At 49.7% G+C, this 14258-nt stretch overlaps 7 protein-coding genes across 7 annotated transcripts; 3 read left to right on the forward strand and 4 right to left on the reverse strand.

The window, feature by feature from the left end:
* Positions 1–293: 293 nt before the first annotated feature.
* Positions 294–1797, reverse strand: LDX57_005439 (uncharacterized protein; the record flags this gene model as incomplete). The annotated part of the gene is made up of 4 exons (XM_046087121.1): positions 294–1064; positions 1117–1208; positions 1265–1544; positions 1615–1797. 4 exons carry the CDS (start codon positions 1795–1797, stop codon positions 294–296), a joined length of 1326 nt encoding a protein of 441 aa, XP_045943088.1.
* A 658-nt stretch (positions 1798–2455) lies between these two features.
* On the reverse strand, positions 2456–3640 carry LDX57_005440 (phytanoyl-CoA dioxygenase family protein; the record flags this gene model as incomplete). Its single annotated transcript, XM_046087122.1, has 3 exons — positions 2456–2494; positions 2563–3339; positions 3401–3640. The coding sequence occupies 3 exons, from the start codon at positions 3638–3640 to the stop codon at positions 2456–2458; spliced, it is 1056 nt and encodes a 351-aa protein (XP_045943089.1).
* A 220-nt stretch (positions 3641–3860) lies between these two features.
* On the forward strand, positions 3861–6306 carry LDX57_005441 (fungal specific transcription factor domain-containing protein). Its single transcript, XM_046087123.1, has 4 exons — positions 3861–4499; positions 4560–5029; positions 5077–5671; positions 5737–6306. The coding sequence occupies exons 1-4, from the start codon at positions 4336–4338 to the stop codon at positions 6239–6241; spliced, it is 1734 nt and encodes a 577-aa protein (XP_045943090.1). The 5' UTR covers positions 3861–4335; the 3' UTR covers positions 6242–6306.
* A 311-nt stretch (positions 6307–6617) lies between these two features.
* On the reverse strand, positions 6618–8494 carry LDX57_005442 (uncharacterized protein; the record flags this gene model as incomplete). The annotated part of the gene is made up of 3 exons (XM_046087124.1): positions 6618–7334; positions 7479–7680; positions 7746–8494. 3 exons carry the CDS (start codon positions 8492–8494, stop codon positions 6618–6620), a joined length of 1668 nt encoding a protein of 555 aa, XP_045943091.1.
* Positions 8495–8990: 496 nt separating this feature from the next.
* LDX57_005443 (zinc-binding alcohol dehydrogenase family protein) lies at positions 8991–10339 on the forward strand (the record flags this gene model as incomplete). The annotated part of the gene is made up of 1 exon (XM_046087125.1): positions 8991–10339. Exon 1 carries the CDS (start codon positions 9185–9187, stop codon positions 10337–10339), a length of 1155 nt encoding a protein of 384 aa, XP_045943092.1. The 5' UTR covers positions 8991–9184.
* Positions 10340–11063: 724 nt separating this feature from the next.
* Positions 11064–13099, reverse strand: LDX57_005444 (MDR family MFS transporter; the record flags this gene model as incomplete). The annotated part of the gene is made up of 6 exons (XM_046087126.1): positions 11064–11507; positions 11580–11728; positions 11795–12298; positions 12363–12633; positions 12704–12782; positions 12855–13099. 6 exons carry the CDS (start codon positions 13097–13099, stop codon positions 11064–11066), a joined length of 1692 nt encoding a protein of 563 aa, XP_045943093.1.
* A 694-nt stretch (positions 13100–13793) lies between these two features.
* On the forward strand, positions 13794–14099 carry LDX57_005445 (uncharacterized protein; the record flags this gene model as incomplete). The annotated part of the gene is made up of 1 exon (XM_046087127.1): positions 13794–14099. One exon carries the CDS (start codon positions 13794–13796, stop codon positions 14097–14099), a length of 306 nt encoding a protein of 101 aa, XP_045943094.1.
* Between the last annotated feature and the right edge of the window lie 159 nt (positions 14100–14258).

The raw sequence follows: 14258 nt of genomic DNA on the forward strand, positions 1-14258 counted from the left end.
TGGGCTTGAGAAAACAATCACAAAAAAAGGGGGAGGATATTCACAATATTCAATATGTAATGGTTTTTAGAAACGGTGATCGACTAGCGGGGTATTTGTTATTGTACTTGCTTCTTTTGTTTGTATTCTACCAATTTGCGAGAAAATAACTTGCTATTCACTTTTGGCTCTTCGAACAGGAAGGTCTGTTTCAAAAGAATATTCTTTGATAATGCTTATTACCTCAGTAGAAAAACGGAAAAGAGCAATATTCCACATTTTGAAGAGATCAGAAGCCACAAATTATGCCTTACTTATTTTCCCACGGCAATACGTCTCCATATGCTCTCTACATCCTGACAGAGCTGAATAAATCCGTCGTCTTCGATATGTTGGCAGATCCAATTCTCTAGACTTTTGGTCCGCTCCGCCGTGGGTGCTGATAAGTATGATGAGAGGTTCGCCAGAGCCGGAGCTAGGTCTTGTCTCTCGGCGTCTTCTTCGGGGAAGGATATGTTTGGAGCAGATGTGCTTTGTGCAGAATTGCCGGGTTCATGATGCTGCTGGTTTGGTGGAAGGCAGGATGGTACCGGGGATGGCTCGGTTGGTAGTGAGATGGGAATACTTGTAGGTTTAGGTAATGTCGAGGGGTTCTCAGGTGGCGAGATCTTGGTGCGCTTGGGTGCAGGTGCGATAGCCCTTGCATTTACATCTGTAGACCTACCGGTTTGGTCTGGTTTGCGAAATATATGACCTGCCGATGTTGCGGGTCTGCAGTTCGCACCTTCTCGTGGGTTAGAGCCTAATTCGAGACTGGTGGTCAGCACCAGGTTACAGACGCCGCTCTGGGTTGATTCTGCATTCTCGATCATACTTTCAACAGGCGGTATTTGTGAGCGCATGGTAGATGACTCTGGTACGGTTGGAGCCCGTGGCGGCGCGGGTTGGAGGAACGGAAGCTTGCGTTTCGGAGGTAGTATAGCTTCTAAGGAATTCGTATCGTAGCAGGTAGTAGCTGTTGAGGGTCTCCGGACCGGTGCATTTGAATTAGGCGGCATTGGTAAAGTCTGTCCCGATGCCATGTCCTGAGAGAAAGATTAGTGTAAACATATCAGATACTAAGTAGTTTTAGCTCACATCTCGCATGCCTCCCTGGTTGGTGCCGTTAGTCCAGAAATCCGGAGGGACGTTGTGCATGGTGCTTGAAGAGGACGGTAGGGATGCTTGAGCTGTATTGTCTGGTCAGCGCTGCATCCGAAGAGAGTATTACTGGAGATCATATCACCGGCTGTAACACTGGATGGCGCTGCAGATGCACTTGCTGTTATACCGTGGGGTTGAACGAGGGCACCATGGGACATATATCGATCCGCCGCTGGCGTCTCTCCGACCGTGCTGGCCTTAATGGAAGAGGATCCCATCTGCCACTGTGTAGTAGATGGCCTTCGAGTTAGTGGCATCGGGCCGATACTGGGCTCAGAGAAAGGGCATTTGATGTCGCTTAGGATGGCCAACGCTGCATAGTAATCACGGTCCTGACCGAACTTGATTTGAAATCGACGTATCTAAGTTCATGATCAGACAGGAAATAAAAAGATTGCTCAATTGCTTGACGGTGTGAGAGAGTCCACGAACATGTCCATTCCCAGTTGGATATTTGACCGCAAGGCATGGCAGTTTCACGACGACGGCGAAAGTCGACTTCGAGGTACCCGGGTCGTTCGCATGGGGGTCGGAGGCTGCGACTCTTGCAAGTTCTGCCAGGTCTATGTGCTCCTTGAAGCGTATGGTTCTGATAAGCTTCTGCCGTCTAAGCATTGTGGGCAAAGAACATACAATAATAGTATCTTTGTTCAATACATTGAGGAAAACATTGTTGGAGACTGCGAACTTCTCAAAGATGCCAATGATATCACCGTCTCCGATCAGGTGATTCCAATGCAATGGACCCCGATGATTGCCCGATGTCGTCGTCTGTGAGAACTTGGCTAGGGATAAACGAGCGAGTTCAATCTGTTGTTCTGGTTGACGCGGAGGATGATACATGATGGTTCAGAAGCTGACAAGTCCCTAATTCAGATGAATGTGCAATGGCCCCTTGGATAATGGAATCAGGCAGTGTTGGGCCATGGATGGGGAGCAGAAAAGACATGGAGCGGCGGGCAGGTGACTTCGACGGCCTGAAAATTCAGGACACGCGGACTTGCACAAACAACCAAGCAACAGAAGTTGAAACATTTGGGTATATAATGGAACTTATACATCCAAGTACAAAACTTGGTAATTAGACCTATGAGAATTGTGCGATGACTATTACCAGATAAAAGTCATGGTGATTGGCTTCAAAGTATATTAGGAAACGGTCTCAACACTGCTAGGATAATACAGTTGATACCGACTGTGATGGTGAATTCCAAATTTTTTGCAGAATAATATTGCAGTTATACATATATATGACATGTCAAGATCAGACACCCTACAAACCATCAAGTGGCCTATACACCTTCATCCAACGCTACAGGGCTCAAGGTTAACAACAAAAACGACTCGTTCAAAGGGAGCTCAAAGCCTTTGGTTTCTTACCTTATCATATGGTTTAGTAGAATCAACAAATCTCAGGTCCGTTGCCAATCGAATGCGCCGTTCAGGATCCTTGTTTTTGCAACTGGCATGCACCAGGAACGGGTCATGAAAGATCACATCTCCCGCCTCATATTCGGTAATCAACCATTTTCTCTGAGCCTTCTGCCCGTACGATACGGTGTCACGGCTCAAGAACCCACCGTCGTTCATATTCTTATTAAACGCCGAAACACGCTCCTCGTCGGTCAGGTTGCTCGCATTTCGAGCAAACTCTGCCTCCGTCTGTTGCCCGATTTCGACAGAGTTCTCCAAGTACATGAGCCCTCCTCCTTCCAGGGAGACATCGCCAATCGGAACCCATGCCGTCAAACTTGTCGGCGGACCTGCTCGAAGGTACATTTGATCGAAGTGAACGGGGGTTAGTTCGCTATCGGGGACAAAGGCTCGGAGGAGGGTTCTTTGTAGCATCGTGATGTCTTCCCATCCGGTAAAATGTCTGATAAAGGCCCTGAGCTCTTCGATCTCGCAGAATTCGAGATAGAAGTCTGCCTCGTGGGCGCTGATCATTAACTCGAGGTACTTGTCTGACTCTTCATCATCTTTCAGACCGAACAGCCGTCGTAGGTTTCCAGGCGGAAGGAACTTCCGACTGTCTTTGTCACTGAATATTCCTTCTACCGGGTCTGTGCCGTCTTTGAGAAGGCCCGAGGAGGCCATGTGCTCGAAATAACGTCGTCGGCATTTCAGCACTTTCTCTTTAGGAAGAAGGTCTTTCACCTAACAGTCGTAGATAGAGTCAGTGCATGATTCTTGATACACAGATAGGGAAAATGTATACGAATAAATATCCATCACGTTGAAACCGTTCGCGCATGAGATCAATTGGGGTTTCCCTGGAAGTAGGCTGAAGGTACCCAATTTGATCAGGGGCCATGGGTCCAAAGTTTGATTCAAGATTCAGGTCCTTTGGGTGGGCAGGATGATACTTTCCGTAGTCGTCACTTTCTTGGGAAGTATGCTCGCGCACCTCTGCGGGTGTGGGAGGAAGATGCTGAGTTTCGCTGAGAGTAATTGTCATTTTGATGAGGACCGATTTTGGATTTCACAACAATATCTGGAGAATTGTAGGATGCAAAACAGCTCATAACGAGATTCGAGTGTAAATACATAGCCTGGGAGTGTCACTTTTATAGTGCTGAGACGGTGAGGGGAAGCGGTTATAGTTGGGTCCAGCATTGCCAATGCCATCTATTGCCATCTATTGCCGATCCCCGCACCTCCGCATCTCCACCTCGTCCCATCTCCTTTCCCCCTTCACGTTACCATCTCTCCTCTACCCTTTGCCATGACAAGAAGTACAGGAACCAGGCTGTATCGCGCCTGTATCCGGTGTCGACAACGTAAAACGAAATGTGACCTGTATGTACGAATCCCTATCTTGTGGTTGATCATTCAGTTGTGTGACCTTTCCTCAGGAAATTCGCAAGTGAGAATGGAAATGAACCCTGTACGAAATGCTCTCTGGAGGGGTCCAGCTGCGTCATCGCTGGGTCAAATAGAGGTGGCGACTACTCAAAATTCAGGAAACGGCACAAGCGACAGTCCATACGACAAGTGATCCCCGAGCCCGGCAGCTCAGAGCACCGGAGCGGCGCTTCTAGATCGCCAATTGACAAAGTCTCAGAGAACACACAAGACCCTAGTATCAGTGGTGGGATACAGAATCCTCTGGAAGCTTTGCAGATCTTAGCACAGACGGCGTCTAGCGAGCCAATGGCCGAAAGAACCCATACTTTCCCTCAACCTCCTGCAAAAGACTTGTCGCGTCCAGGTGAAACGTGCAGTCGTTTCTCGCGCAGTAGTGCCAGTCTGAAGGAATCCGAGCTCATTCGGAAAGGCATTATAGATACTGAATCCATTGAACCACTTTTGCGATAGTAAGTCATCAATATCATTGGAACGGTACTATTTCGCTAACGTGTGCCATCGCCCTACAGTTATGCCAACAACTACCACTGCTATCTGCCAATTGTGCCAAACCACTTATTGTGTGGGGGAAATTGGGAGCACTACCCGATTGACGAGACATTTTTGCTAACCTCGGTCCTGACGATAGCGACCCAGGACCGGCATGGCTTAGAACATCTACACGCGAGAGTCCTAAGCTATATGGAAAAGCTTCTGCTCCGCGTCGTCCTGGGCTCCAAGAGCCTTCGACATGTCAGCTCCGTGGAGGGTCTGTTGCTATTGGCTGAATGGGTACCCCATGTCAACTCGGGAACCAGTTCACGTAGTGATATACTGGTAGAACACACAGAAGCAAGGGAGGAAGATAGTCTTGCATGGAGTCTCATCGGACTGGCAGTCAGGCAAGCCTATCTGCTACATCTTGAAAAGCATTCCTTTCGCGACGAGGTGAAAGCCGAGTCGGATGGAGCTTTCGATCGGAAGCGATTGGCCTGGATATGTAGGTGCGGCGTCTGGACGATCGACTGCATAGCTAACGATCACTAGTCACATACCTTGCGGATCGACAAATATCTATCCAGATGGGCCAAGCATTCTGGTGCCGCGGGCCCGGACTGTCCACTCATTTCACTGCGCATGACTACCCATCACTTCACCCACACAAGGCTGGCCAGGTTGACTATGCATCCTTTATCCAAGCCCAGGTCGAGCTAACAACCATATTCGGAAACGTACATGATATATTATATGCGTCCAAGTCGCGCACAGTTCAGTTGATACTAATGGGTGATTACATAAAATATCTGGACGACAGTGCAAAAGCATTGGACATGTGGAAACGATCATGGAGTGATTTCGACGTTCCGAGCCATCTGAAGGGACTTCTAATGCTCCAGTTTGAATACCTGCGTCTTTACATGAACGCCTTTGCATTCCAAGCAGTTCTTTATCGATCATCTAGGGAGGAAGGCCCAGCAGGTCATGAGAAAATGGTGTCATACTTTCCGTACAGCGTCATGGCAAGCCCGGATGGCCGCCACATATACCTTACCATCGATGCAGCAAAAGGTGTTCTCAGGGAGCTGCTAAATCGGCTCAATCCCACCATGCACTTAAGATTTCTTCCTGTACGATACTACTTGTACGTCTGCTCGGTATCCATGTGACCATATCTCGTAAAACTACTGACGACTGGCGGACATATAGGTATGCGATCCACGCATCAGTGTTTCTTTTCAAAGCCCACACTGTTGGAGCATTGAGTCCTGGAGAATATCAGACCTGTTTCACTCTGACCAGACAATTTATCTCTATGCTGAACGCCGCAGCTTCGACTCCCAAACACATTGCTTCCAAATATGCCAAATTGCTTGCGAGCCTTTGGCTCCAAGGACAGTCAGCTCCTGAAAAAGCCAACGATACCACCTTTCACGGAGCAGATTCAGGACAAGAATCAGCGGTTCCCGTGTTGAATCAAACTACAGTAGTCCCTGGACAGCCTCAGGACGTCCCACAATGTACTCATGCTGAGAGCTCAGGCCTGCAGTGGCCGGTCACGGACATGTCCTCAAGCGCTGGAGGACTAGCATTCATGGATTCTCTTGATCCTTTCGATTGTCCCGATGCCTTTCTATGCAATTTACCGTTTTTGCGGGCTGGATTCCCTGATCTAGATGACGACGTGAGTCAGTTTCTGATGGCTGATTTGTAGTCTTTACCGTTCACTTCTCAAGCTGGTCCTTTGCCGTTGTCAGAGCTCTATTAATGTACTTCAATTGGAAATTAGATGCACGACCATAAACATTGTCGGCTCTTGCCAATAGTAAACTATGACCAATTTTACTCCATTAATGTTTGCCGGTTGGTATAGATCCATCTAAGGCATCTACAGCCGACAGTGCATTATAAGGTGGTTAAGGTCATCCCGCATACCATTGACGGTCGTTCTAGTATTGACGAGGTGTTTTGCTCATCTGTAACTTACTATATCATAGAGAATGTCGTACTGCTTTTTCTGGCACACGTACATGGTTTATTTGGAGATTTATGTTGACAAGCACCTAAGGAATCTACACAGGTAAAGCAAACTAGTAAAATGGCGCAGGCATACCTAAAACATCTTCAAACCACTGTTCACTGCCTAAGTCCATAGACTGCATCCAGGCCATCTGGTCCATGTCTGGGATATGGTGGCCTTGGCTCTGGCTCTGGCTGTGATTCTGGCAATTTGTGTTGTGACTAGCACCCCTGTCCGGTCTGGTCTCCACGTCTTGCATCTGAGACCCCATGTCCCACCGACCCTCACCCCACACACGACATCTAGTCAACAGCTTCGATAAGTACTTGAGCAAGTGATCGCTACATTGGAGCTCCGGTTCTTTGCTGCTGAGATCGAGCTTCTGACGCATACAGTCCATCGTCGAAATGAGGTGGACTGTGTTTCGCACTGCTCGGCAGTCCCAGTCGGGGTCTTGGAGCGTAGAGAGGTATTTCAATAAGGTGATGGTGAGGATCATCTGGGACCAGAAATGGAAGGGTTGACCGACAAGTTTCGAGCAGGGGATGCGGTAGAAATTGTCTAGCCATGACTTGATGTTCTCGACGGACTGCCAGAGACACGCGAGACGTTCGAATCCGAGGAGAATACCACCATCTCCCCGTCGGCCAGAGAGGTCTATAGGGAGTGCGTCTTGGCTTATGGAGTAAGCTAGCTGGTTTATGTATAAATCGACATATTGTGCGTGAGTATTAAGAATATCTTTATGTTGCGCCAGGGTTTCCCCGGACGAGAATATCAGCATATACTATAATGGAGGTGGGATATGTCAGGTTCTCTGAAAGGAGCACTTGCCTATCTGATCGATATTATGCCGAAATGAAGATCTCAGCTCATGCAATTGTCTTCGCAAAGTTCTGAGGTATAGTAAGCGAGGAGCCGAGGCTGCCACAGGAGCTGTTCCTGTGAGAGCACAGTTTGTCTCGTCTTGCTGTCTGACATCGTCCGCCTTTTGCTTCAGTAGTTGCAAGCGCACTTGCGCAACGAACAGCTCATCTCCGGGGCATGATTCGCTGATTGATATTAGTTTAAGTGCCTCTTCCATCTGAGCCGTCCATTTTAACGAGTCTTGACGCCCTAGGTGTGACGAAATACTGTGACAAATCGTAATTTAGCATATTTGAACCCTAATAAAGAAGGTATGAAAGGTCGTGCATACTTGGAGCTCAAAATAAAACACGCCAGTACGGCCCGCTGCCTTTCCAGTAGACCATACGGCGTTTTATCCCCAGGGCTCTGGCTACTTTCCTCCTGCCCTTGGGTAATCGTCATCATGAGTTGAACATCTGTTGAGGGTGGTTTGAAGAGTCGTAGATCATATACCAGTGACATGGCGAGCATCATGAGGCGCGACATGAGATCTGCTCGGCCAAGGAATGGGTCGGTGCTCCATGCTAGATACGTTAGTACTCCAAGCAGCAGGTCGATATTCGACTGGACCTTGAGCAAGGCGGATGTAAACAGGAGATGCTTTAGCTCCTCGACTTGTACCAGCCGTTCCTGTGTTGAGAAGGAAGTGACCGTGTTGATCGCCTGGAACAAGACAGGCCTATTTTGGCGCAAATACCAGCTTGTCATGTCTGGGGTCAGGTGTATGAAAGGAAATGACGGTAACATCCGAGAGCGGAAGAAATCGAGACGTTCTTCTGCGTAGTTTGGCGTTCGAAACTTGAAATGCGAAGGGTATTGGTGAGATAAGAATAACGAATCTGGGTTTGATGACTCTGCGGCATTCGGATCTGTCACGAATGGCGGCGGCCCATCACTGATGCTCTGGATAGTGCTCGTGGGGGTAATTAGAGTGCCATCTGGATAAGGCGTCGATGATGATGTGCTGTGCCCATTGAGAGGCTGAGTGGCGTTTGAGAAACCCCCCGAATCCCCCGGCGAGGCGATGAAAGCATTCATTGTGGTCAACAGGCTCTCCAGTTTGTCTTCCAGCCGAGCGATGCGCGTATCAGACGCATCATTTGTGGCCGTCTGAGCATTGCGCCTACGAACCGAGCCTGATGGCTCACACGTTTTCTTCAGGCGGATGCATCTGAAGAGCTTATTAGATGATCTTCACATATTGATAGCTCTGAGTCTGCTTGCTGACCTTTCGCAGGTATCTGTATTCGCAGGCCGCACACACCTGCACTTTGCCTTGTAGCACTGTGTGCAGGCGTGGCCATAAGCGCTAGACTGGCCGAGGGCCGTTTTCGATCTCTCCATCTTCTCAGATGGCTCAATCGACGAAATGTAGGTGGAGGTAAGCGTGAGAGATCGCTTGTTAAGTTGTTCCTTCGAACGGAGGGAAACTCCGACGGGAATCCTTCCGTTTCCTGCCGTCGGATTTTGGCCCCCCGAAATCCGTTCATAATCATCGGTTTATTCTCGCGTTCTTTAAAGATACTCCGAACCGCAAAAGGAATTATCAAGACCACAGACCGGTTGCCGGCCGCGGAGGTTGCGGACATGGGCTGGCTTAGTATCGGAGTCATCCATATAAGCCTGCTCGGATTTGCAGCCGCTTTTGCTCTCGTTTGGTTTGTTTGCTATACTCCATTCCCTGGTCCACCTCTGTGAAGTGTTCCCCAGTCTCGCCCATTCGCAGCAATGACCTCGACTCCGAAGAATCAGGCCGCCTGGATTCCCGCCAAAAAGACCCTACCGTTCAAGGTTGCTGACGCACCTTACACGTCACCTGGCCCGGGCCAGGTCACAGTCAAGAACGCCGCCGTGGCCATAAATCCGTTCGACTGGGTACTGCAATTTATCGGCCCTGCGTTGGCTGGATATATCAAGTACCCTTTCATCTTCGGTACCGACATTGCTGGTGAAGTGGTCGAGGTCGGTCCCGATGTGGAGCGGTTCCGCGTAGGCGACCGAGTCCTAGGAAGCGCGACAGCCCTAGCCAAGGAAGTCAATAACCCGGCAGAAGGAGGATTCCAGCTCTACACTGTGGTGCGAGAGCATATGCTAGCGCCGACACCCTCGCACATCACCGATGAACAGGCCTGTGTCTTCGGGCTGGGCCTCGGGACAGCAGCATATGGCCTGTTCCATCCGGACTATCTAGGGCTTGACAAGCCTCAGATCCCGGCTCCATCCCCCGATATCGTGGGCAAGTCCGGTAAGCCGCGCACTGTTATTATCACGGGCGGTGCGTCGAGCGTGGGGAGCAACGCCGTGCAGCTGGCGATCTCGGCCGGCTACCAAGTCCTGTCTACCTCTTCTCCCAAGAACTTCGACTATGTCAAGGGCCTCGGCGCCACACACGTTTTCGACTACCGAAGCAAATCACTTGCTATGGACCTCCTGGGAGCACTCAAGGGTCGCGAACTGGTCGGTGCCTACACTGTTGGCCAAGGTGCCGTCAAGGCCTGCACTGCTGTTATGAAGAAGCACGATCCCGGGCTCACCCGGAAACGCATCGCCGTGGCCGGCGCCATCATCCCCGCTGACAAGCTCACCTCCTTCGTTGGCAAGGGCACGCACTTGATAGGCATGGCGGCCAGCATGATTAAATCGACCGGCATGCGTCTGGCCACCGGTATCGAGGCCAAGTTCATTCTAGTTGATGGCCTAGTCGATCCCGAGAGCGTCGTGGCTCGCATTTACACAGACTTCCTTCCACTGGCGCTGGAACAGGGCCAATATGTGCCGGCGCCTCCGCCGCATGTTGTAGGCAAAGGGCTGGAGAAGATCCAGGAGGCTCTGGATCTCCAGAGGAAGGGTGTCTCGGGAAAGAAGCTTGTTGTAACTCTGTGAAAAGAGGTGGTAAGAAGGTCAATTAGCGGGAATCCAGTTTGAAGGGCTTCAGAAGGAGATTGCCATTTGTAATTACGCATTCTGATATACCATATCGCATTCCCTAGTCGCTGCTATATGCCTAGACCATTGGAGTTCCATTGGAGTTCTATCGATGATAAAAATAATTGACGTCAAGCAACTCAGAATCCAGGTCAAAGCTGTGTTCAAAGAAGGGATTGTCTCGTGATGGTGCAAAGAAGGTACCTAAAAGACCCCTCACGTGAGTATATCGTGCGTGTATAACGAAGGCACCAGAATCCGCTCCTCGGACGACTGTCACTATCTTTATGAAAGAGCAAAGTTTCTTCCATGTACTATTTCTGATTCGAATGTGCACGAGAGAGTTGTGGTACGGCTTGCTCACCCCCATGAGACGTGAAAACACGGCCTAGTAGAGTCATTGAGGTCTTGCAACTCTATCAGAAACTATACTTTTTGCATACAGAATGCTCAGTCACAATGAATGAAAAGCATTGGCGTTGGTCTAGAAAGGTAGTACCCAGAATTTATAGGAGGCGAACGCAAGATCTATCCTGAAGGTCGCGTAGGGCTAATCTCACAGAAGCGACAGGAATTGAAGTCTCCGGGGAAAATATCAAGTTAGACACGCAGTTTTACCAGCTATACATCAGATAAGTAATGCTGGCCTTAATCATATTAAGTTACCCCTTAGCCACTGCCCTTACCTGTCGCCCACCACTGGCTTGTCTGTTGCCAAGTTCCGATCAACGTTCTTAGAAGTCTCATCGGTAATGACTTGAAGATCTTTGACCTTTCGGATATCTCTCCATCCAAGACCTGGAGAAAAGACCATGACGGCGAGGCCCACAGCAATACCAAGGTACATGACGTGATCGATGCTTTTCGCGTAGGCCGCGAGCACGGCCGTTAGCTGAGAGCCAGACACCAGGTCACGGATGGAGCGGACCCCAGCATCAACGATAACATCTGGTGGGAGGCCAATCTGTGCAGCACGCTGCTGGAGCTGTTTACGAAGGCTGTTACTAAAAATGGCGTTGGCCGCGATCAGAGATGTCGAGGCCCCAATGTTCTGCCAGAATATGATAATTGCCATGGCGAGAGGTATCTGCTCCGGAGAAACCAGGCTTTGTATAGCGATGTAGGGCTGAATGGAACGAAAGCACATATTAGTAGGCCAGTCTTACTTTTTGTCGGGCCGAACAAGGGTTAAACTTACCGCCGCCGTCGTGCAGCCGCTTGCAACGCCGTATAGAATCTGGTACCCAATCCAGTTTGCAACCGGCGTCGTCGGGCTCAGTGTCGACAAGAGCCCGTAACCAACAGCTGAGATCGCACCTCCCGCAAGAAGAAAAGGAAGATAATAGCCTAATACGGAAACTATGAATTTATCAGTGACGGTTCGGCTCAAAGCACATCACTGAGTACACTTACTCAGAGTGCCTGAGGCCATAGTAAACAAGACCAAGCCAAGTGTGATGGGAAGCATGTGCACACCACTCATTAAGGGGGTGTCGTCGTGGATCGCCTGGAAGTAAATTGCGATGTAGAAATCAGCCACCAGGACACTGGACAGGCTGAAGAACATGGTCAAGGCGGCCGACGAGATGACCCGGTGTTTGAGCATGGCAAGCGGCACCATAGCATTGTCTCCCTGACGATATTCCCAGACCAGAAAGAGACCAAAAGTAAATGCAGAGCCCACCAGCAAGCCGATCACAAATGAACTATTCCAAGGGTGTTGGTTACCACCAAACTGGAGTCCCAGGAGGAACATGACAACCGCGGGACAAATGAGCATGAACCCTGGGAGATCCAAGGATTTGATAGCGGTGCCGAGAATCTGAAGGGGTGGGTTCTTAGGTTTTGGCTCGGGGATCTTGTTTAGGAGAAGAAAACCGCCTATGATCACACCTAACGGGAGGTTGATGTAAAAGCCTGATGTAGGAAAAGTCAGTCTGTGGAAACTCGCAAAACACAAGAATGAGATATTTTGACGCACACCACCGCCAGGACACGTTTGTGGTAAAAGCGCCTCCAATAATGGGTCCCGTCGCAAGGCCCAGTTGGCCCATGCCCATGTTAAGGCCCATGAACAGCGCCTGCTTTCGCGTTGGGAGCACAGCGGAAATGGTTGTCACCGCACCGTTGGCCACTCCAGCAGATCCTACGCCCGCGATGACTCGGCCAACGATGAACATGGGCGATGACTGGGCCGCACCGCATATAGCAGATCCAACCTCAAAAATGACAAAGAATACAAGAAAGGTCCACTGCATGGGAAGCCTCGTCAGAATGATTTTAAATGTCGGCACAGAGCGAAAGCAGTAGACCAAAGCATACCTTTATGGGAAATTGGCTATATATCTTGCCGCTTAAAGGCTGGAATGCGGCACTTCCGAGTTGATAGGCTCCTCCATACCTGGGCGGCATAAATCAGCATACTTCTCAAACAGCTGGAAGTCCTGGTTAAAGGTAAGGACCATGTACTTACCAACCAACGTCTACCAATGAGTCGAATTCAGATGTAATCGCCGGAGTAGCAGTTGAAATGACGGCAAGGTCGAGAAAGAACAGAAAATAGGCCAAAGTGACCGACGTGAGAATAAAGGTGACCGAGAGCCCCGTGGGATATTCGTACTTGAGCTCGCGATCATCGCCGAAGCTAATATCCCCGGGAGTATCTGACTTCTGCGCTGAGTGCTCTGTAGCAGGCTTGTTTACCCTTGTTTCAGTCATTGCAACACAGCGGTATGTTTTCGAGGTCTGAGGCTAAAGAACGAGTGGTATCGCTGGCATGAGTCGGCCATGACCGGATGTCGATGAATATATAAAATTGCCACATTTCCTAATAATTATAAATTAGTTGCATCTGTCTTCGATTATTGGCCCCTAGGTATAGAAAGAAGCGGACTCTGCTTCCGAACTCCGGATTCGATATGATGGCCCTCAAGTCACAAGGGATCCTGGGGATATGATACAGATTTGGACCGGAGTGTAGAAGGGACCGGAGTCTGCATCCGAAATCCGAACTGAACTTGTTCTAGGCCCACGAGTCAAGCCCACCGTAATCTCCGCCGGGGAAAGGAGATAGGCTTTTTGATCACAGGTTTGCAGTTGGGTTCATTGGTTCTGAGTCAAGGCCTTGTAGAGATGTGTGGTGAAGCATAGAAAATGATCCCCAGCAAACCTACTTCGATGAGCTTGAAGTATATAATGTGCAATATCCGAAGTCACTACAAATTCACTTGTGGTAGCCAGCGGATACATCATGTCTTTGTCGAGGCTGACGATCATGGGTTTGATATCTTGACACACGGCAAGCGGTGTAGATGAAAGGGAGTGAATGAATGATAGAAAGTCTAACATTCCGTTTTCGTTGTTTGTTCTCGGGCGGAGATCGTCGCCTGATTCCCAAGGCAGGAACAAAAGAATGACTCAGCAGGTCCGAGGCCCGGAAGACGGAAGCACCATTAGTCCGAAGACGCGCCTGAGGCCCTTCGCAGATGCGCGGAACTTTTGCCTGCGAAGGCCAGACGAATCGCAGGACCAGCTTCTGTTCAAAGAGCCCCCAAGGGCCACCACCAAGGCATTGACCCTCGCTTTCAATCTTCGCTCGTTGCCGATCACCTCCATTGCCTGCGCCAAACAAGACTCGCGGTCACCCTCTGGGTTCTGGTGCTTTGCCTGTTGCAGTCGCATCCTCTTTCATCGACACACCGGCTTCCGACATCTCTGAAAACGCGCTCTCGCATCCTAGTCTTTCGCGAATCTAGATCCCTTCGCTCCCGCAAAATCTCCCGGCCATCGTTCAACACCGTTATCCCTTGTCGTGTTGGTACCGAAGAATCTTTCCAGGAACTAAAGCGAAGCAAAATAAATTATCAAGAAACGCGAC

This window comes from Aspergillus melleus (assembly GCF_016097325.1).
Source record: "Aspergillus melleus strain CBS 546.65 chromosome Unknown contig3, whole genome shotgun sequence".
In the NCBI taxonomy this organism is placed as follows: domain Eukaryota; kingdom Fungi; phylum Ascomycota; class Eurotiomycetes; order Eurotiales; family Aspergillaceae; genus Aspergillus; species Aspergillus melleus.